The sequence below is a fragment of the Glandiceps talaboti genome, chromosome 4, assembly GCF_964340395.1.
Source record: "Glandiceps talaboti chromosome 4, keGlaTala1.1, whole genome shotgun sequence".
Lineage (NCBI taxonomy): Eukaryota > Metazoa > Hemichordata > Enteropneusta > Spengelidae > Glandiceps > Glandiceps talaboti.
In genome coordinates, this window is record NC_135552.1 from 10,547,194 (window position 1) to 10,570,633 (window position 23,440).

The window sequence follows — 23,440 nt, forward strand, 5'->3', positions numbered from 1 at the left end:
CGTGTTCAGACGATAATATGCGAAAGGGGTAAAATAAGGAGAGTTTCTATGACCGTATAATCCATCAAACTGCTATATACGATATATATAGTTGAGAGTGTTTTTTTTATATTCCGAAACACATATCTCGGGTCAAACGTATACTGTATTGCGGACATGTCGTTTGACGTACTTTGTAATGGCTGTATGTAAACATTGTACATACGGAACAAGACAAGTGCTGCTCACCAGTGTTATATATTGTATGGTTAAGTTGGACTAATTCAATTTTACATCAATTACAATATATTAAAAAACAAAACACAAGTTCAATGTGGCAATATAAACCCAGTGAAAAGTATGTTACATAAATAATAACAACAGTGTATCCATGACATAAATTAATTGATAACATTAACAATATATACAATATCGCCGGTGAGCCCCGTTAGTAAACATGTAATTTGTTAACGTTACATCTCTGCAGCTGATACGTATCGGCGTACGTTGCCTGGTACCAGCATGCAATTTTTACAGAAATATTTACTGATTTAGGTTAACTAGTACTACTATACCTGTAGAAGTGTCGTCAATATGAGGTATGAAACACCAAAAAACGTCTCACATCGCCAAATGTCCGCCATGATAGCTAGCAGTTAATATTACTTCCTGTTTGCGTATAAACCGTCGTCTCCAGTAGTACGCCCTCTCACTACATCATGTATACCAGAGTATACTCTAGATCTGAACACATGTCGACGTTTTTCTCATTACTTTCTGCAAATACCGCACTCCGGTGGTAAAAATGCTAATATTTTTTATGACACTTTGCACGATTATGCACAAGCTTTGTAATTTATTGATTTCTGCAATACAAGGTTTTCACAAATAATATATTGTGAGGGGTAGGGGTGGGTTTGCCAGTCAAAATTGATATCAAGTGCACTCATAAAATAGCAGTCCCCATGAACTCAACAAGTTTCACCCAAACATTTTCAATTTTGGCCAATTTAGTTAGAAGAGGGGGTGGGGAGGGGGAGGGGGAGTCTGAGGCCTAACTAAAAGAACTTTATATATATATATATATATATATATATATATATATATATATATATATATATATATATATATATATATATATATATAACTCGGTGAGTATCAATCTGCTAAGACAGTGCTCTATACCGCAGTGGCAGAGCGTAATAAAAACGTGCTCCATTTTACAAAACTATATATATATATATCCTACATTGAACTATTGATCATCTCGCCCCTAAAACATAAAAACTTGTCCGCTATTACGATTTCAGATACCTGGTCCGATGGATGCAAATACAAAACTTTGTTTCGTCTAAATTTATTACTGACTGCTCGAAACTTCGGGACGTGAAATCGGAATATTATCTTTATCGTTCACTTTTCTCAACGTTTTCATTTCTTCGATCATCGACGATATAGTAAGTACACATGTACGGCAACCAAGAAAGCTTATGATATAATTATCATATTTCTTACTCTTAAAAAAATCACTGGTTTCGTCGAAATTTGTTTCGTATGTTCACATGCGTAATGTATTTGCACTGCAAGGTAGCACTAAAAATATGCAAACGACAGTGAACAAGCAAGCGTTTCTTGTACACTAAATCACAAAAACGTATATTTCTTTTAATTCTCAAAATGCGTAGTTTCTGATAGAAATGTCACGATAACAAAACCCAAGATGGGTGGGTAACTGATCTAGTGTGTGTGTGTGTGTGTGTGTGTGTGTGTGTGTGTGTGTGTGTGTGTGTGTGTGTGTGTGTGTGTGTGTGTAATCCAGAGTAGAGAACTTGCACTGGTGTTTTGGGTGTTTCTGTTGCAATGTACACTAGTACTTATGAGTACCTCGTTTATGAAATTATGATCACATAACACACCTCAAGTACTATATAAGTACCCAGAGTACACACATGTACACTGGCATTCACGTACACGTGTCATGGATTTCTTACACTTTTATTCATTTTTATCAGATCATGTATCTGTAAATTTATGTACAAAATTTGACACTTTTTCTGCATCAATAATCACATTCAGTAAAATTGCACATTTTTTACCCGGAACACTTACATACAAAACCTCAATTAAAAATGTAATTCTAGTTCCTGTCGATACATGCCTTATATGAGTGATACGCTAGAGCATGTAGTTCATTGAAAACAGTAAGGATTTCCTCCACATTTAGTAGATGTATTATATTTCACCGGATCGTGCATTAGTTATATCTTAACGCCAGGTTTATATTTGGTCAATTTGAAAGTATGCTCCAGTAAGTAGAATACAACGTAACGACAATCAGATTAAAGTCTGGTGTAGTGAATACGGTTCGATGTCTTTACTTACCTCTATGTCATTCGTTTATTGTCCTTCGTTCTTTTTTTGTTCCGCTAGTGGGCGTCTCCTTCCTACAGGTGCTCACTCACAGAACAACAAAATCGAAAACAAACGACAATAAACGAACGACATCAAGCCGTAGCCATTACATCAGATTGTAATCAGATTGAATGCTACAAGTAACTTTTGAATGTTCAGCAAAAATTACGTCAACCCTAAAATGTTTCAGCTCAGCTTGTTCACACTGTCATCATACAATTAATCATTGTCATCATACAATTAATCATTCAGACTTTACATAAGTATTGGTTTTCTTTACTTCTTCTGTGACCTTAATATACATATATCTTGATTATTTCATATAACGAAATACACTGCAATATATATATATATATATATATATATATATATATATATATATATATATATATATATATATATATATATATATATATATCTCAACAGATTTGTTGAATTTAGTTCTTTTTTAAATGTAAAACATACAGCTCAGCAGAATCAAAGATTTCTTGTTATTATCAAACATCTGGATATTGTTATTTAGAAAATAAATAGTCTATGATATAGACATTACAATACAATGTGATAGGTGTAATACAATACACCCACTAGGATACAATACTTTACTGTACAGTACAGTACAGTACAGTAAAGTACAATACAATACAGTACAATACAATGTAATGTAATGTAATGTAATACAATACAATACAATACAATACAACACAATACAATACAATACAATACAATACAATACAATACAATACAATACAATACAATTATAATACAATACAACTTCGAGAAATTATGTCTGCCAGTAAAAAATGAAAATGAGTACTTAAAATGCAAGACCTTTACAAACATATTCTACATACACAGGATAAAAGAACAGAGCAAAAACTCAAAAGGCATTGTGGTACAATAAAAAGAGTAAAGATAGTTTTAAAACTTAGCATATTGGGCTAAAGTTGAAAAAGTGAGCATATTGAGCTGAAGTCAAGGTCTGTCCATCTGTCTATTTATCTATCTATCTATCTGTCTGTCTGTCTGTCTGTCTGTCTGTCTGTCTGTATGTCTGTCTGTCTGTCTGTCTGTCTGTCTGTCTGTTGGTTGGTTGTGTAAACTGAATCATTGTTGATATAAATGAATGCTTGTAACATGTTGTGGTGCCGGGATTGAAGTCTGAGTGTCACTTCTACAACTTTACAACAACAACACACAAATAACTATCTTTTGAATACAAACAAGGTCAGTAGCATGAATTTAAAGTCAATATCTACATCATCAATTATTTTGTACATTATTTATCATTAATCAATAAATAATTTATAAATACATTATTATAATTGTTACATCGGGTACATCTAGGGAACTGCATAATAAATATATGCTTTGACGGCAAGTTTCTGTTTAAATCAATACACAGTATTTTAAGGAATAAAAGAGAGCAAACTCTACACATTAATTAGTTTTGACTTATTGCAGCCAATTATCTTATTAAAGGGAACACCACTCCAGGTAATAAAAGTGTTTTCATCAACTTTGGCTTCTGGGTAGTCATATCATGATTTTACATTATGTGATTTTTGTTTTGTGTTTTGTGTTTCTCAACAATTTAGCAAAATTATAGAGAAATATATAGATAAAAAAACAAGAACTAAAATATATTGATTGAGTTTGTATATTACACTTAGTGACTAGGCAAGAAACTATAATGATTACAGAAGATATAATTATAACCAAATGTTTACATCCTTGATACAAACTGCATTAGTATCATATACCCAGTGTCACTTCCAATTTAATTCAATGGAGAGTGTGACATGCATCATTTTCCATATCATGCCCTGGCATAGTCTGTAAGGTACGTCGTGATGGGGCGCCCTCACACATCAGCCAGGGGATGAGAGAAGGCTGGTTAAGGCAGAATGACACGATGTATCTTACAGTCTAGCCTTGCCATACTTTGCCCAAATATAGCTAAGTGATGCACTTGTCAATATCTATTTGCTCAGTGATTCAGTTTTGATTTTATTTCAGTATTTTTTTTTTCATTTTTGAGCATTAAAATAATGTTTCACTATCAATTAATATGTAATTTATGTGGATATGTGATTTATGATGTTTCCATACCACTAAGGGTATATGATAAAACCTTTATGGCTTGGATGCGGGTTTTGTTGAACTTGGTAGTATGGCTTACGAGCCTGCCCCTTTTGCCATACAACCTTGATCCACAAAACCCACATCTTGGCTGCAAAGATGTACAGTTGAAATTTCTACACAATAATACTGTTAAAATTATTATGTGCATACATGTCAACACACAATATAAGTTTATTTTCAGTAACTTTACCAGTTGCCAAAGATCTGTGACAATTTTCTTCACTACGAACAACTGGCCTTTTCATGTACTGTTTGTTCTTTATTCTAGCATTTGGTGCCATATCACTATAACTTTCAAAAATATCTTCTGACTTGTAAGACTTTCTCATGTGGTCAAGAATCCTAAAACTACCTGGAAGTGTAAGTATGTTATTCCATTTCTCATACACTTGTACTGACATGTCTGTACGAAGTACGAGCGATCTTGCTGATTCAGATTTCTTGTTCTCTAGGTCTTCATAATTCTGAGTATTTCTCATCTCATTGTGACTACTTCCTGGTTTATCAGGGTCTTGTTGATGCACTTCTGTATCAACACCTACACATTTCATTCTCCTTTGTTCAGATGTTGATTCCAATGAACATTTCAAGTTTTCACTCTGACTGACTTTGTCTTCATTCTGGGGTTCGATAGCCGTTGCTTGTCGAACTTCTGGTTTATTTTCATCATCTGTTATACATGCTTCAAAGAAGAGAATACAAGTAAAATTACATATTAATAGAAGATGAAAGACATCATCTAATTCATTGTAAATTATATACAAAACAAAGAGAAAAAATGTTTAGTATTATCACTACCCTCAACTCAAACTTTATAAACTTAGATAGAGGAGAGCAATTTAGATATATACTACAATCAAAACATAAGGATATTATAACCGCTCTCTACATATACCTGGATGATACATGTAGTCAATAGACACACACTAGAACTACTGTATACTTTAATATTTATATTTCATAGATCATTATTAACTTTATTTTGTTTAAATACCAAATTAGAAATGTAAAATTTTCTAAACGGCTAAAATAAAGTGTTATCTTATCTTATCTTTTATCTTTATCTTATTAATAAAGGGCAAGATTTGGCTACAGAGTGAACCTTATAATGAGACAACTATGAAACTATGACATAGAAACAAATTATTAACAGTCACTGCATGAAAAGGTGGAGTTTGTGGTTCCATATACATGACGGTCACTCAACGGAATTGCAGCAATTCTGGATTCGCTGCAATTCCGTTGTGTGTCCATCATGTGTATAGAAATGGAAATACCACCCATTCATGCACTGTGCCACGATTTTTCATCTTGGGTATATTTCTCTTACAGTGCAATTTTTAGTATACATTACATTTCATGGTTTTATAAATGGGTCTTTTACACTAAAATATGTACAAACAATAAAATAAACTTTTTCAAATCAAATTATATAAAATGCTGTTGGAAACACTCCATAACGACATACTAAGTAATTTAACATATAACAATAAATTTACTGTAAAGGCTAACAAAAAATTGTGTGGTTCCAATTACGCTGAATTTAGAATAGGTGGGGTAGGTAGATTTTTTTTGTGAGTGTCAGGTTATGTTTTCAGTTATTTTCATATGGTCTCTGTGTTATTGGTTTCTTCCCATCAGATGTACAGCCATTACAGATTGGAAGAATAGTTTTATATTATATTGTCTTATATCATATGTCAGTTTCGGCAGCCACTATTTCTCATGAGACTTCACACTTTTCATGATTGTATTTATTTTTTCTTGAATATGTAAAAAAAAAAGTTTTCGGTTGGCAGTGAAAAACTAGGTGGGGTCAGGTATTAAACCGGAACTGAACAATTTTTATAGGACTAATCCGTACATAATGTCTGTAACTTTGAACTATTCATCATCAATTTGTGCGAGTTGAAAGACATGGCCAACCTTTACATGAAATCACTTATTAATCATTGTAATAAGCTGTCTACTTGTCATTGGTGGTACTGCATACTTTGGCTTGATGTCCATGTGTAACCAGTTGTGTAAAAAAATATGAACCATTGTTTGTCAACACATTGCAAATTTGGGGGATGCTGATAGTGGTGATCATTAGGCAATCATACATGTTTCAGTAAGTGCAACAACATGTCAATATTGAAAATAGGGGACGTTCATTATTTTCATATATTATGGAAGGGGGGGGGGGGGGCATTGCAATTGCTTTTCTGAGAGTAGCGGTGTCCTAAAAATTTCAGTTTTGTAAAGAGGATACCTGCTTAGCAATTTCTCACTCCTTCCTCCTACCATAAATAACTAAGCTAGAAATTACAAAATAAATAAATAAATAAATAAATAAATAAATAAATAAATAAATAAATATATTCCTATTAAGGGTACTGGGACTATATCATTAAAAAAGTGAATGAATCAATTAGCCTGTGAAAATGTCTACCTTTGTGTTGCATCAATCCTTGAAATAGCCACCTTGAGTTCGTAACAACTTCTGACAGTAAATTCTGAAGAAATCTACATCTCTCTAAATGGAATAAGACTTTGGGTATGCAATCAGACATCAAAATTTGATTCATCGTATCTCTGAGGTCAACTTTGATTCTCAAAGACGAGTTTCCAAAGGAGCCAGCTGACCAGGGAATAACAGCTGTAAAGGAGAGAATGAAAATGATAAAATTAATCCATCGTAATTGGTAAATAAAAATCTGTAAGTCTCCAAACTTCAGGAACACTGTATTTCAACTACAGCCCTGTTTCAGTTATGGTACGTCCCTTATAAAAATGGAAATATCACACAGAGAAATATATTTTATAAGGTAGTTATGATTATTCAACTATATATATAAAAAATTATATATTTTTATACGTAACTTTACCACCATTGTTCATTTCTCTGTGTCTAAATATATTGACTTCTCGTGATATTAACTGTAAAATTAATTATTATATTATTATAATAATAATAATAATAATGCATATATCCTACCAGGTTCCAAGTTATACAGCTGAGTTGACTGGGAAACTACCGCTGTTTGAATCACTGTTTGCCAAAAGGGGGCGCCACTCAGAAACTAATAACAGAGGCAATCTGCAATCTGCAGAAGTTCCAAGATGGCCACTGTAACCATGCAACCATCATGACACCATACACATATACTCTGATAATGAAAAGCAGTTCTAATTACTTACCTTGGTGTTTCTTTTGTACTTCTTGATCAGCTTTTTCAATCAATTCTGTGGCTTTCTGCTGATGCTCCAATGCATCCGTTATCTTGGCAACATCAAAGTACACATTTCCAAGTTTGAAATGAGCTGTTACAGTAATTGAAAATAGAGAATGGAGGAATTTATATGGACCAGACAAGTATATATTTTAAAATTTGTAAATTTAAAACGTTCTTCTTTAACTGTATCCTTGTCAAAAGAAATTTAAATCTGATCATATTCATAATATGTTTCATAAATAAATTTCCGCTTAAACTTTTGTTATTGTGTATGTCATGGAATTTGTAAGGCATCAATCTTTATTCTCATGAACAATTACTTAAAAACATATTTCATTTATTTCTGTAATATCCATAGTTTTCCTTGTCATTAAATCTATTGGGTATATGGTTGACCACCTTATCTTCTTTTGCATGGTGAACCACTTTATAAATGGTGGACCATATGTGTGCAAATCTAAGTATTGTTGGTCATGCTACCGATAGTAGAACAATCTGTCAATGGTTGAACATCTATGGTGGACCACTATATCTATGATTGACCACTTTCTCAATGGTTGACAACTCTATCTATGGTTGACCACTCCGTCAATGATTGACCACTCTATATACAACATGTATAGTAGACCATTCTGTTTGGTTGACCACTCTATCAATGGTAGACCACCCTGTCTATGATTATAACCATTCTATCATTGGTTGAAAATTGGTGGTCCACTCTATCTATGGTAGACCAATCTATCAATAGTACTCTATCTATTGTGGATCAGTCTATCAATGGTAGACCACCCTGTCTTAGAATAATGGTTGACCACTCAATCTATGGTGCACACGGCCCACTCTATCACTGACCACTCTATCAATGTGGCTAACGCCATCTATGGTTTTAATTATACCGGTAAATCAAATCTATCCTTAAAACTATATTTGTCAATGATCAATATCTGGTCACAAATTAGAATTTAGCAAACACTGCCTACCTTCGGCAAGTTTCTTGTACTTAATATGATCTGGTTTCAATGTAAGCAGGGCCTCCGCAACTCTGAATGACGTCTCAAATATAGGTTCAGCGGTCCTCGGTCGTCTCTTCACACTTCGTAAGTAGTAGCCTACATTGTTAAACAGTGGCACTGGGTCTTCCAGATCTTTCTTCATTGTCTCAACAAACTGTTTGGTGAAGGTGTTTTGTAAGGCTGCTGTATGAAGTATTATTTCTTCCTTTTCTGGTGGTAGTGGCACTGTTAACCCAATCATCTCTGACTTCTTTGGAAATGTTGTCTTTAGCACCATCGTGGCATTGTTGACTGCTTGCACATATCTGGAAATCTTTCTCTGAAGGCTTTGTTTCACCATGTCTTGGATGACCTTGGGAATGCTGAAAACTGATGGCTTTCGGTCAGATGTCAGTGCTAGGTTGTGGTGGCAAAGAATCAATAGTAACAAATCTATGAAGTTTCTCTCTGATTCCTGATGCTGTCTGGCTCTTTTGTCTTCAGAGCCAACGTAAAGATCTTCTGCCAGCCTGTCCATGGACTCTGTGTGTTTCACCAGTAGAGTTGCTCCATTGACCACAACAGATTTAGAGATAGTTGATGCAAAGAAAGACAAGGTGTTTAACATCGTCAAAGCTGCCACACCATTGGGGTGACTTTTCACATCTCTTCGTACCAATTTCCAAATACAAGTTCTGAATGAGACGACTTGTGGTAGATTGACTGTTATTTCTTGTACTGCTGAACTCTGCTTTTTAGATTGGTCAGTCACTTCAAAGCTTTCAGTTTCATCATCTGGTTCATCCACATCATTGATCTTCTCATCGCTAACTGTTGTATCATCATTATCCTCATCTACACCATTTGAATCCTGTGATAGTATGAGAGACATCATCTGGTACTGCTGTCTGTATGTTACAAAGCTTGATCTCTTCTCCTTTATGTAGCAGCCTGCTGATTTGATGGCCAGTGGCAAGTTTTCCAGTTCTTCAACCAGTACTTGCAGGGCTTGGTAGTTTTGCCTGTCTTCACCTTCCATCTGTCTCAAAGTTGTGTACACTTGTGTTGTTGGTGTTCCCTGGCAACACAACAGTAACTTCATTGATGCAGCCTTTGACAAGGGACCAATAGTGATATCTTCTCGAACACCAGGGAAATGTTCTTTGAATTTTGCGTGTCTGGTAGTGATGATAATGTGGCCTTTACTTGGAAATACTGGAAAATAGTGTTTGATGAGTTCTAAGTCAGTGACATCATCCAAGATAAGTAGCCAGCCTGGATTGGACTCCAACCATGTCAAAGCCTGTGACTTGGTTTGTCTTGCTGTTATACAAGTCTGTCCATCATCCAAAGTACTTCCCAGGTTCAGGTTTTGGAACTGTAAGAAAAGTTTCTTTTTCAATTAGATGTTTATTATTCTACTAGTATTAACGTATCCCTGACAGGAAGCATTGATAATAAAAATTTGTAATAAAATCTACATTTTTTATGCTGATACATATGAAAAGCTGATTACTTAAACGCATTCATTTATCTTCAAATGGCAATTCATCTGAGTTTGTAAACCATAGTAGATAAATCCTAGACACTGAGACTAGGCACTTTGAACGAGGGGAGAAGGTAGCTATCTACATCCGGGCACTTACATAATCATTGAACAGAGATGGAGGGTGATATAAACTTCCAGGAACCTATGAACCCTTAATAGGCTCACATGTCCACAAGGTCAAGGGTACTGAATAGTGGGTCAATCTGTTGATGAAGACTGAAGTGTGCAGTTGAAAATTTCAGGTAAAATGTTCAAGTTGTGTTGGGAACAAAAGTTAAATTACAAGCACTCATTGATTTTGGACCCCCGGTTTAATATTTACACACTACGTACAAAAAAACACCCTAATTTGTGAAAGTGATACAAGATATGTTTTTTCTTCTTGATCTGAAGTCCTTTCAGTATGGAATATAATGGACCAAAAATGTAGACTTGACTTTGAAGTCCAATGCAGTCACAATTCTTGGTACCTGCAGTACAATTATACCACCTAGGTATGTAGTAAAGATTAGGTATAAAAAAGAAAGCTGAACATGTGAAAGTGATGAACACTATATTGTACTTGCAGTACTTTCAGCCTGAAACAATCTGAATTGTAAATATTGTGTATATCACTAAAACCAATGCTGTCATTGTTATGGGCATACTGGATACCTACCTCAGTTTTACCCATACCACTAAATAATTAGAAGTTGACTTACTATTGTACTAAATCCATGGTCCAATGCTGTCATTGTGATGGGCATACTGGAGACCTACCTCAATTTTACCCATACCACTAAATAATTAGAAGTTGACTTACTATTGTACTAAATCCATGGTCCAATGCAGTCATTGTGATGGGCATACTGGAGACCTACCTCAATTTTACCCATACCACTAAATAATTAGAAGTTGACTTACTATTGTACTAAATCCATGGTCTAATGCAGTCATTGTGATGGGCATACTGGAGACCTACCTCAATTTTACCCATACCACTAAATAATTAGAAGTTGACTTACTATTGTACTAAATCCATGGTCTATTATGCAGTCATTGTGATGGGCATACTGGAGACCTACCTCAATTTTACCCATACCACTAAATAATTAGAAGTTGACTTACTATTGTACTAAATCCATGGTCTATTATGCAGTCATTGTGATGGGCATACTGGATACCTACCTCAGTTTTACCCATACCACTAAATAATTAGAAGTTGACTTACTATTGTACTAAATCCATGGTCTAATGCAGTCATTGTGATGGGCATACTGGAGACCTACCTCAATTTTACCCATACCACTAAATGAATAGAAGTTGACTTACTATTGTACTAAATCCATGGTCCAATGCTGTCATTGTGATGGGCATACTGGAGACCTACCTCAGTTTTACCCATACCACTAAATAATTAGAAGTTGACTTACTATTGTACTAAATCCATGGTCCAATGCAGTCATTGTGATGGGCATACTGGATACCTACCTCAGTTTTACCAATACCACTAAATAAATAGAAGTTGACTTACTATTGTACTAAATCCATGGTCCAATGCAGTCATTGTGATGGGCATACTGGATACCTACCTCAGTTTTACCAATACCACTAAATAAATAGAAGTTGACTTACTATTGTACTAAATCCATGGTCCAATGCAGTCATTGTGATGGGCATACTGGATACCTACCTCAGTTTTACCAATACCACTAAATAAATAGAAGTTGACTTACTATTGTACTAAATCCATGGTCCAATGCAGTCATTGTGATGGGCATACTGGATACCTACCTCAGTTTTACCCATACCACTAAATAATTAGAAGTTGACTTACTATTGTACTAAATCCATGGTCCAATGCAGTCATTGTGATGGGCATACTGGATACCTACCTCAGTTTTACCAATACCACTAAATAAATAGAAGTTGACTTACTATTGTACTAAATCCATGGTCTAATGCAGTCATTGTAGCAGCATTCATCCAGTACAGTCCTGATGGATAGTCTCTGTGGTACCTGTAGGCATACTGGATAGCTACCTCAGTTTTACCAATGCCTCCAACACCACTAAGAACCTGAACAAATTTGAAATATGATCACAAATACTTGAATGTCTCCGAAACATTAATGATGAATAATTGAATCACTGCCTGGTCAAGGTCCGTCGTAGATGGATCGAAACATTACATTTAATTGTTTCTAATTTATCATTCCAAAGTAACTATATTTTACTGTTCTATATATAATGCACAGAGTGGTAATACCTACATGTATCAGGTTATCCTTAGACACGTCTTCCAAGATATCTTGTTTACATACTCTATAAGAATTGTATATCCTGTCATGTATAGCATCATTGCCAACAAAGATGTCAGATGGTGGGGGTGATAAACCTAAAGAATAATGAACAGTTTTTTTATAGTTTGTTAGATTCTGGGTGCCATTTTCCCCACAACTTTAAATCTTTTTAAAATAATATGATAAAACAATATGACAGAACCCCATGATGCATAAGTGCTAGTATGATATACTTGGCAGTGTTTTCTGCGACCACAATTTTACAAGCATAGTGAGTAAAAGTGCAGCTGAGAAGACTACAAGCACAAGGGTGACTACTGTACTTCTGAGTACAAACGCTGGCACTCACACAGCATGGGTTTTTGTTATTCGTACACTTGTTTCTCCAAAACATCAAATTACCATAAAGAATCACACTGTCTGATCATATATTTTTGTGTGCAAAGAAATGGATTGGCCCTTATTTGCATATCATTTGCATTTATCATAGACCCTCCATAGACCCTCCACCAACATTGGTGTAGGGTCTCAGTATGCATTTATGTATGCAATAATGTTTTGGGGATTACACTGCTATGCAAATACTACCATTGCAAGAAATCTTTGGTACATATATATAATATATATGGTAATATCATAACTAGGCAAAGCCCATAAGGTCGCACAGGGTAGATTCATTTGTGATGGCAGCTACGCGGCGCAAGCTAATAATGTTTACTCTGTATATCATTATGAGTACTCACCAATGATATCGTCCGTCTCTCGTGATGTGGTGACTTCTGATGTTTCTGCACTGCAATGTTCAAAAGGCACTGGTGACTCTGTATGTATGAAGGGAAGAAAATCACAAAACAATAATACATTTAGCACTGAGGTGATTTGTGTGAATGGTAATTTTTTTTTTACAAATCATTTACCACGTTATAACAATTAATAATATCACACGTTATTGTTTTTATCCAAAAATGAGGCAATATACCATTTCAGATTATAGAATCCTCATGAACATGCATGTAATAACATCTTTTTTGATATTGCAAACAGTTACCATTTTAGATTAAACAGGAAGTGCTCTTGCTCCTTGTTACATAAATGAATTAATATATAATTATATAAAAAAAAAATTTCGAAAAAAGATCAATTAATTCTTACCAAATTCTTTGATTACTTCTGTCAGGTCTTTATCAAAGTAGTTAATCTGGAGAGTGTCAGTTGTTGTTATGATTGGCTGAGCTATTCTCCTGATGATGTCATCAATTTGACCACTTTGTAGTTTGTCTAGAAGTTCATCAGCTTCGTCCTGATTGGTCATTTTCAAATCCAGAATAATGCAGCCTTCCCTTACATCAGTAATCGTGTATCCAAGTGCAGCTGATGCAGCAGCCTGTCCATCTCCAACATGACTACCAGAATCCTTTGCTGTAGTGCCACCATGACTACCAGAATCCTTTGCTGCAGTATCACCATGAATACCAGAATCCACTGATAAAGTGACACCAAGACCACCAAAATCCTTTGCTGCAGTATCACCATGACTACCAGAATCCTTTGCTGCAGTGCCACCATGACTACCAGAATCCTTTGCTGCAGTATCACCATGACTACCAGAATCCTTTGCTGCAGTGCCACCATGACTACCAGAATCCTTTGCTGCAGTATCACCTTGACTACCAGAATCCTGATGATCAGAACTGCCTGATGATAAGTATTGAAGGAGGGCCTGGACTGCTTCTTCATTCTCATCATCAATAACTATCCGAACTGTAAAGCCGAATAATTTTAATTAACAAGTATATAATAATAAATCATTTCAATAATGAAGTTAATTTCACCATCAATTCAAATTTATACAGCATTATATTTCATTCATCTTATTTTTTTAAAAACTTTTTCAGGATGATTTGCCCAAAGGTTACTACAGTATAAGAGAGAATAAAAAATCCAAATGAATTGGCAAACTTCTAAGTTTCTGATAAGTTACACACAACGAATCTTCAGGACGCAAGACTTTTTGTGGAAAATTTGTCCAAATATTCTGATGTGAAACATGAAAAAAGAACTTGATGAATACCAATGGACAATGCTGACAAAAGTTAACCCTAGCTGCAGCAGGTCAACTGCCAAATTCCAATAAAATTTTTTATCAACACCAAAATGTTGGAGAAACCCGCAATGCCAAATTTATGTATACGACATACCTGTGCCAGGTCTTCTAGGGTGAGATCTTTCCTTCTCTGACAGATACTGTGCTGAACTGCTTTGATCTGTAGAGAAAAAAATTGTAATCCAATATTTACTGTTTTTCTATGGCTATATCAGGGTACTACCCAGTCTCAAAGTTGAGTTGGTCAGTCACTGCATATCCACAATTAATTATAAGTATACCAGGCACAAACCAAATAACTGTCTTTGAAAAGTATATGTCACTGGTTTTGTGGTGCTAGCAATATGAGTCAAAACGTTCTAAATCATCATCACTTTTCCTGATTTCCATACATTATGCATTAAGAGGTATAGTTATATTATTCACAAATATTTTCCTTCATTCAACTGAAAAATACTTATGACCTAAAGGTTTGTTGCTACTCATCTAGTGACTCAGTGACATTGTTAGGCCCTTAGGTAACTTGTATTTTCCTTGGTTGAACAACGAAAAATATTGGGAATATAATAATTATATCAATATACAGGTTAGATGAGTTAGATGAGGCACAAAATTTATATGAACCATGATTAATATGGACAATTTATCTGAATTCTCTGAATTCTGATAAAAGAGAACTTTGCTAGTCACAACATCAATATATGTGCCCACTTGGATGAGAAGGTGACTAAGGAAATATTTGGGTAGAAAATAATTCCCTTACCTAATTCTTTGAAAATATCGACAAAATCTTGCTCAACAGCAACCACATCAAGTCGAGCACATCTTACATCAGCTTGTTTCAGTATGTCTTCTGTTAACAGCAACTGTCTGAGTCTGTGTGCTAGTTCTCCAGTTTTGGCAATTTTGAAGAGATTCTTGGCTTTACCAATGTTTGTTGGGAAGGCATGTAAGACAACACAGCCGTATGAGATGTCAACCTTGTAGCAGCTAAGTATACTCAGTAATTGTTGCCATTCTTCATTCTGTGTTTCCTGGCTAGTGTGCAACATACTCAGCAGTTTCTCTGCCAGTTTCACATGACTGTCTAGGATTATTCTCACTGTAAATTAAGCAAAAGAAAACTTTACAATGAGCGAATGCAATCAATTTGAATCATTTTATACAGAATATTTTCATCTTCATGAAAAAATTACTTGCATTTCTTTATTTCAATATCAAGCAGGTAGTATGAAATGCATGAATTTGTTAGAACAAAAAATATGGGAATTATATCCTAGTTGTTCTACTTCACGACAACACATGTAATGTCTACATCATCGGTTTTGCAGTACTCAAAATATAAATGACAGTGTTCAAAATCAGCATTATTTTTCCAGATCTTTCATAAATTATGCTTGCACAGGTGTAATTCTACAATATACGTTATTCCCTAAAGTCTTTCTTCATTCAGCCAAAAAAATACTCATGGCTATGATTTTGTCACTCCTTGACGATGAACAATTTGGCACACTTTAATTTGGCAGACAGTGCAAGTAGAAAGTATAGACACTTCTTGTAAATAACTCATCCAGTTGGCCTGTTGTATTCAGTGCAACTGGTGGTTACACCTTCCACAACAGTTGAATATAGACATAATATTATTGAGACTTACTAACTGCAGAAAAAGCTTTGCACATATTTAGCTGAAATAAATCCAGCGCCAAAAAAAAAAACAATAAAATAAATCAAATTTAACCCAAATATACCCATGAAGTTACAGCTGATTCCCCTACTGACTCACCAGATTCTTTAACTCTCTTATGTGCACTCAACTTCAATTCTTCATACTCTTCTCTAGAGTGAGGCTCCCCTCTATTACTTGCTTTAATGTAAAAAAAACAAAACAGCAATTATATAATCGACAAAAATTTATAGAAAAACAACGAATGGATGTTGGAGGGAACTGAATGTAATTTTGTACATGTCAACATTTTTGAAACATTACCCTGCTCACGTGCGAAACTAGTTGATGATTCATGCCATTTTCATCTACTGCTGATTTCATGAATAACATTGTGCCATTATAGGTCTGTACCACAGGTAATTATAAATCACTTCGAGCACAGTTTAGGAAAGCATGATGTAGAAACTACCATAACTATAATACACAATGTACATTGAGTGTCATTTTTGTTTACATGAATTTAATTATATTTTTAGCACTGACAAATAAACTATTGAAATTTGCTATTTATTAAAAACAATTTGAGAGTAACTAAAATTGTCTTTTACCTAGTGACAACTGACCACCTGGAGGAACCACAACGACATCAGTAGATTCAGGACTTGTGGATGATGAGTTTTGTGTGTCGTCTTCTCCATCAGGACAATCAACTTGAAGATCAGAGTCACTGTCCTGACCATCATCATCTGAAACCAGGCTATGACATTCTATGGATAACAACACCATGCTACCTGGAAAATGATGAAATGAGATTGGTCATTCTGTGAACTACAGTCTGAGAATTTTTTTTACTGATAGCGAGATAACTTAAAGGCATCTTTGATTTTAGATAGTCACAAGAAGTACATTGAAGGCCAGCTAAAACTGATGATGTATACATGACTACCAACTGTAGACAATAGAATTCCCTAATATCTATACACAAACTGGTGATGTCATTAGATTGTGGTTGCAAAAACCAATGATGTCATATGATGGATTGGTGATCTTTCAAAATATTGTCTTGCAATATGTAAATCACTGGTCATTGCATGAATCTATATGGCGAATACATGCACAAAATTGATTATATTTGTTAGCCAAAGAAAGTGTGTGTGTGTGTGTGTGTGTGTGTGTGTGTGTGTGCGTGTGTGCGTGTGTGCGTGCGTGCGTGTGCGTGTGCGTGTGCGTGTGTGTGTGTGTGTGTAACCACTGCACCTGGACTGCCAAAAGAGGTATCATTTCACCAACAATGTTATCTTCAGATCTCATTACCTGATGGTATTTGGCAAGCACTATCCTCTTCTGGTTGACTGATTTGTTCTCCACGATGATTTGTCAACACTGGGGGTGATATCGGCATGGACAAACCATCTTGACTCTGTACATCATCTGAAACTGATTCCCTAGTATTTGATCTTCTGGTATGATAGGTCAGTATTGCGACCTGTCGCATACTTTCATCGTGGTGCTCAAGTTCTTGTCTTTGCATTTCCACAGTCTTCCTCTCAATTTCTTCTTTCAGTCGGTTTTCAGTTTTGATCAAATTTTCTTCGTTCCTCACACAGAGTTCTTCTATTTGCTTGCTGAGGTCCTCGTTTACATCACTGACTTGACGTGTCAGTTCTTGTTGCTGTCTAACATGGGTTTCTTCACAACTGTGTTGCTGACAACTTTCTATCTGTTTCAAGAACTCATCATGGCGGAGTGCTGCCTGTTTCTCTATATCCAGACATCTCTGATCAAACCCTTCTACACTTTGCTGCATCAATGCTAACTGTTCACTGTGTCTTTCACTTGACTCAACCACCTGTTCCTGCACATTGCTACTGATCTCAATCATTCCATCTTTCATAATTTGCTTCAATTGTTCTTCACACTTGGCCTGAGCTGCTTCACAATTCTCTTGTAATATGTCTTTGATATTTTGTTGCTTGGATGCTTCTATAATGCTCACTTTCTGACATAAGTCCAACATGGTTTCTTTGCTGGACTTCTGTTCTTTCATAATAGTATCAAGCTGTGTACCAATACTCTGGACAATTGTTGTCATCATGGCTGCCAAGCTGTCAAACTTTTGATTGAATTCCCCCTTTAGTTTGTCTACCTCAGTTTTTATCTCTATCACTTCCTTCTTCACTTGCTTATGATGTTCACCAACATCTTCAACGATAGTTTTTTTGACCTTGTCATGCATGTCTCTGCATTGCCTTTCATGTTCAATGGAATGAGACTTGACAACTTCAAAGAACCTTGCTGCATAGCCATCCATTTTCGCTTGAATTTTGTCGACACGTTGATCATGTGTTTTGAAATCATCTTCAAGTTTTTTGAGCATGCTTTTTATGTTTGTACTGACCTCAACATCTCTATTTTCAATCTCTTTAATTTCCTCAGGTACACAGTCATCACTTTGACTTAAAACTGTTGATTTGTTAATATTTTGACTGCTGCATCTGCCTTCACATGCTATGTTTTTTTCCTGCCCTTGTACTGCTAGAGAGTGAAAAAATCAAATAACAGTGTACAATATCTATATGAATGATGATATTTAAGATAGAGTGCACATCTCAGATGAAAATCTATCCAAACTTTGTCATATGGAAGCTTGTTCATAGTCCTTTGAAATAATGAAAGAAATTTGGGGTCCACCATCTTGTTTTCAAGCAAATTCAAATTGATAATCTTTTATTTTTCACGTAAAGTTAACTCTGTGCATTTGGTGGCCATATTGGATTCTAAAATGACATAGTTTTTGAAAACTTTTGACCTCTATTTCAAAAATTCATTGTCATCTGTCATGATCAACCAATGTTGGTTCTGTGGCCTACCTTCAGTTTGTGGTAACACTGTCACCTTCACTCTATTCTCTTCTTTCAGTTCAACCCTTTGAAATTCGTCATTTGATGAACTCTGAGATGAGGTGACTTCCATTTTTTCTGTCATTTTTTCTGAGTGGCTGTTTTTCTAATAAAACAAGCTGATACTGATACAGGCTACTAAAATGCAATGAATATGAAAATGAAAAGCGTTGTTTATTTAACATTAGAAATAGGAGAGCTGACTTTGTGAATAATTGTAAATAATTTTATTTGTTGGTTTGAGAGAGAAGAGATAACATGGAGAAACAGCAACCATCCAAAGGTCTTCAGTTGAGTCTGATAATTTCTATTTGCTGAAAATTGTGCTCAAAGATTCAAATCATTTGATTCAGGGTATACGGCTAAAAGAAAATTTAAGACACTGTTGGAATCTTTCAAGTGGGAAACCGTTTTAGATTTGATCTAGCAATTACCACAGGGTAAGTTTGACTGCTTGTCCTGTTGTCCAATCTGATACTACTATTATCTTGTTATTTATTTTGTATAAGTTCCCATAAACATAAATATGTTCCCAAGTCTGCCAAGAACTACGTAATTAGTACACTGTTTTCTAGACTGGATGCCAACTGTGTGAGTGAAGGTATAAATCATAACGATACTGTATAGGAACTAGACTAATTGTTTTCAGATGCAATGGTTCTTGTCGAGTTTCAAGATTTGCCAACAAAGGCAATAATACTCTTACTGCTACAATAGCAGTATTTGTATATAAATCTTGACCTCAGAGACTGTGTTTATGATTCTTATCACAACACAAAAATACAGAAAAATGATTTTGGTAGGACTGATTAGATTTCTTACCTTTGTAGAATGACATCAACCACTTCAGTAATTCAACCTGAATGGTGTGTAGGACCAGTACATCTGGTTAGTTAGACAGCAATCATGTTCATTGTTGCTACCTTCAATATTTCTGTAAATACAAAAGAAGGATTTTTCCATACAATGTCTGGCTTCGTGTTCTGAGATATTTTAAAATACTGTACTATAAAGATTTCCTATTTGTTGTGGCAAACTCAAGTTGAACTTTCACAGGAGCATATCTTGTATGCAAACATAAATTTATTTTCAACAATATTGAAATGTTTTAAAGGGAGACTGTAGACAAGTACTGAATTTTCTAACAATTTTCACTGTGGTATTTCCCCACCCATTTTGAAAAATTTGATTGGGCAGCCTACATCATGTGATCTCTTTTTATACGTACTTGGGAATTTCCCCAAATCGGAAAATATCATTGGATAATATGATCATGTGACTGCAATGACGTGACTCAGTTGGAATGTTTTCATTTGTTGTTTACTAAATATTGCATACTTGTAATACCTATAGTCCAATACAACAGATATCAAATTAGAAAAGTGTTTGGTAATATGTCATATCCATCTAGCCATTCCTCAACTGCCAATGATAGTACACTAAAGATAACAACCAATGGGATGAAAGCAACCACTTTTACTTCAACCCCCCATCCACCCTCCTCCACAATATAACAAACACACATGTGCATGTCTGCACACACACACACACACACACACACACACACACACACACACACACACACACACAGGCAAGCATACACACACAAGTATCATATGCACATGTGTACAGTTGAAAATTTCAGTTAAAATTTTCATGTTTGTGTTTAAACAAAAAGTTGAATTAGATACTGTCACATGCATGTGTTTTCTGTATGTTAACCATACATTTTGATTTCTCAAAAAGTCAAACACCATACATTAAGATTTTTGCTTTACATAGAGGCCTGTTTTATATAGCTCTGCAAAACAACCAGTTTTTACACCTAGATTTTAGATAATCCTAATACAAAGTGGGCCTTTAATACAAATGTAACCATAGTGATCTAATGCGTGTGTGTGTGTGTGTGTGTGTGTGTGTGTGTGTGTGTGTGTGTGTGTGTGTGTGTGTGTGTGTGTGACAACACTTGTATCAAAATATGGACTTAATGCTTTATACACAAGCAAAACAGCTCGTTCGTTAATTAATTTTTTTTTAAATTTTAGTAATTTAGAATTTGGCAGCTAAGACACAATTTTGAGATTTATTTCTCCAAACATTAATTTACATAGTAGAGAACAGGACAGAACATTGGAAACTTACACTTGGAAGTATACTGTGAACAAATGAAAAGGGAACCCTTCTGGCCTTATTTCAAAATTGTAACTTGCAGGCATTTGGTAGACAAGATTGTTTCCTTTGACTTTTATGTACGTGTGTACGTACATGAAAAGCAATAGAACACGTGCAGCTCTTTGTTTTAAAGTTACACTAATTTAAGAAAGCTGTTAATGAAATTAATACCAATCTAAAATATAGAATCTGGTATAAATGCACTCCATCTGTGACCAACGCCCAAACAAAACCCCATAGACCGAATTTGTGCATTACCCATGCATTAGTTAGGCGAGAAACTTGTCACAAAATTAGGACTTTCCAAATCATGCATGCACTAAATGATACAAAAAAGTGCATACCGCAACACGTCGGTCATAGACGTCGTGATACGTTCTTCGTTTCTAGCAAACACCCAGAGATCTTCACAGACGGATGATAGTAGAAACCAGAGACGAAACTGTGCTGTCTTGCCTTGTGAGGTCATGACCAGGTAATTTTAGAGGGGGAATTCCCTGGCCTCGTTTTCATTTATCACGTGACTGTGACTTCCTCGACCGTCGCGTCGACCAAGCTTGTCACATTTACTCTTCCGAAGTTCGGATGATACTTTTGACACAAAATTATGTTTAGTGGACCCGCTAGTGGATTAATGGGGACATTGTGTCACCAGGTCACACGGAGATCAATGCAACTGTATGCAGCATCGTCAGTCACACACAAGGTTGACAGTTTTCGTGACAAGAAGTTGGTTAGGACGCCCTCATTATGGAAGGAGGTAGAAAAATTAGCTTCATCTTCTTCAGTATACGTATGGGCTGGGCCAGGGGTTACAATCTATGATGTAAAATAGTCGTGAGTTTATAAATTTATCAACCACCAAATATGATTTGCATTCATATTTACTCCACCCCAAAACTTCAAAAAGCTAGTTTATATACGACACCAGTAGTTTTTATGGTTCACTGGAAGGAAAGTGAGTATCAGAGTAAGGTAGTGCACAAAATATGCAATTTTAAGTATAAAATCTTGTATTCGCGTGTATATCACAGTTAACCGTTTACCAGTCCAGCCGGGGGGGGGGGGGGCTTGGTTGATGGTTTTTGTTTGTCAAAAAACAAACAGCATCAACAAACATTAAAAATGTAAACGACAGTCATATACAGAAATGATCAAAAACCACAAATAAATAAATAAAAATACATACAAAATGCCAACGTTTTGTGTTAAAATTCACAAATTGTATCTGTTACTACCGCTCTACCGACCCCAAAAGTCCATGTAACTACTTGTAGTGAGATATTCAAATCATTAATTATTAGTTTTATAATGGTTGCTCAAGCCAGTGTACAGGATTTTGTTTCAAATATGACTTGTGCAGTGTAATTTGCATCTTTTGTGCTATGATGGCTGCATAATTCAAGTGTGAATTTAGCATCATATATTAGGGTGACTGTACTTGATTCTGTCTTTCGAATATTCTCATTAACCGACCCTACATTTCATTACTCTGGTGAAATATCTGCATCTGTCTGTATCCGTTAAAATAATGACCAAATACAACCAGTGACAGACAAGCATTTACAAACAGAGAACTTGTTACAAAAAGAGAAAGTAAACAACTGAATTGGATTAATAACACTTGGCACAGCATGTTAGAAGTACAGAGACACCAAAGGTTGGATTAAGAGAACAGTTTTATGGCCTCTTTATGTGTACATGAACTGCCAGGGGAACTTAAAAATTTGTCTGTGAATTTGAAGTATTGTGTAAAGAGGCACCATGAAACTATTCAAATGATGGAAGATAATACTTGTCTCTGTACATTTACTTCCAACATATACTGTGCCATGTGTTATTATTGAGGCAATTCATTTATTTACTTCCCCTGTTTATAACAAGCTCCACTTGTAAATGGTTGCCTGTCACTGGTTGTAATTGGTATATGATTGAGGGAGAGAGAAGGCATGTAGTTGAGCTGGATATATTCTGTACAAAGGATGTAGGATAGAAATTGATGAGTGGAAACTTTAATATAAA

General features: G+C 35.2%; 2 protein-coding genes across 2 annotated transcripts in view; both read right to left on the reverse strand.

Moving 5' to 3' along the window:
- Nucleotides 1–623, reverse strand: part of LOC144434143 (uncharacterized) — a 5,387-nt gene extending 4,764 nt beyond the window's left edge. The window contains exon 1 of the mRNA XM_078122598.1: nt 555–623. Within this exon, the coding sequence (XP_077978724.1) occupies nt 555–623 (69 nt within the window). The remainder of the gene's footprint in view (nt 1–554) is intronic.
- A 2,475-nt stretch (nt 624–3,098) lies between these two features.
- LOC144434144 (uncharacterized) lies at nt 3,099–21,883 on the reverse strand. The gene is made up of 16 exons (XM_078122599.1): nt 21,763–21,883; nt 20,069–20,180; nt 19,217–19,384; nt 17,661–18,881; nt 16,955–17,137; nt 16,464–16,544; nt 15,444–15,782; nt 14,775–14,840; nt 13,729–14,337; nt 13,320–13,397; nt 12,547–12,671; nt 12,213–12,353; nt 8,735–10,124; nt 7,720–7,842; nt 6,971–7,177; nt 3,099–5,218 (listed from the first exon to the last, which is right to left on the reverse strand). Exons 3-16 carry the CDS (start codon nt 19,329–19,331, stop codon nt 4,650–4,652), a joined length of 5,247 nt encoding a protein of 1,748 aa, XP_077978725.1. The 5' UTR covers nt 19,332–19,384; nt 20,069–20,180; nt 21,763–21,883; the 3' UTR covers nt 3,099–4,649.
- Nucleotides 21,884–23,440: the final 1,557 nt, after the last annotated feature.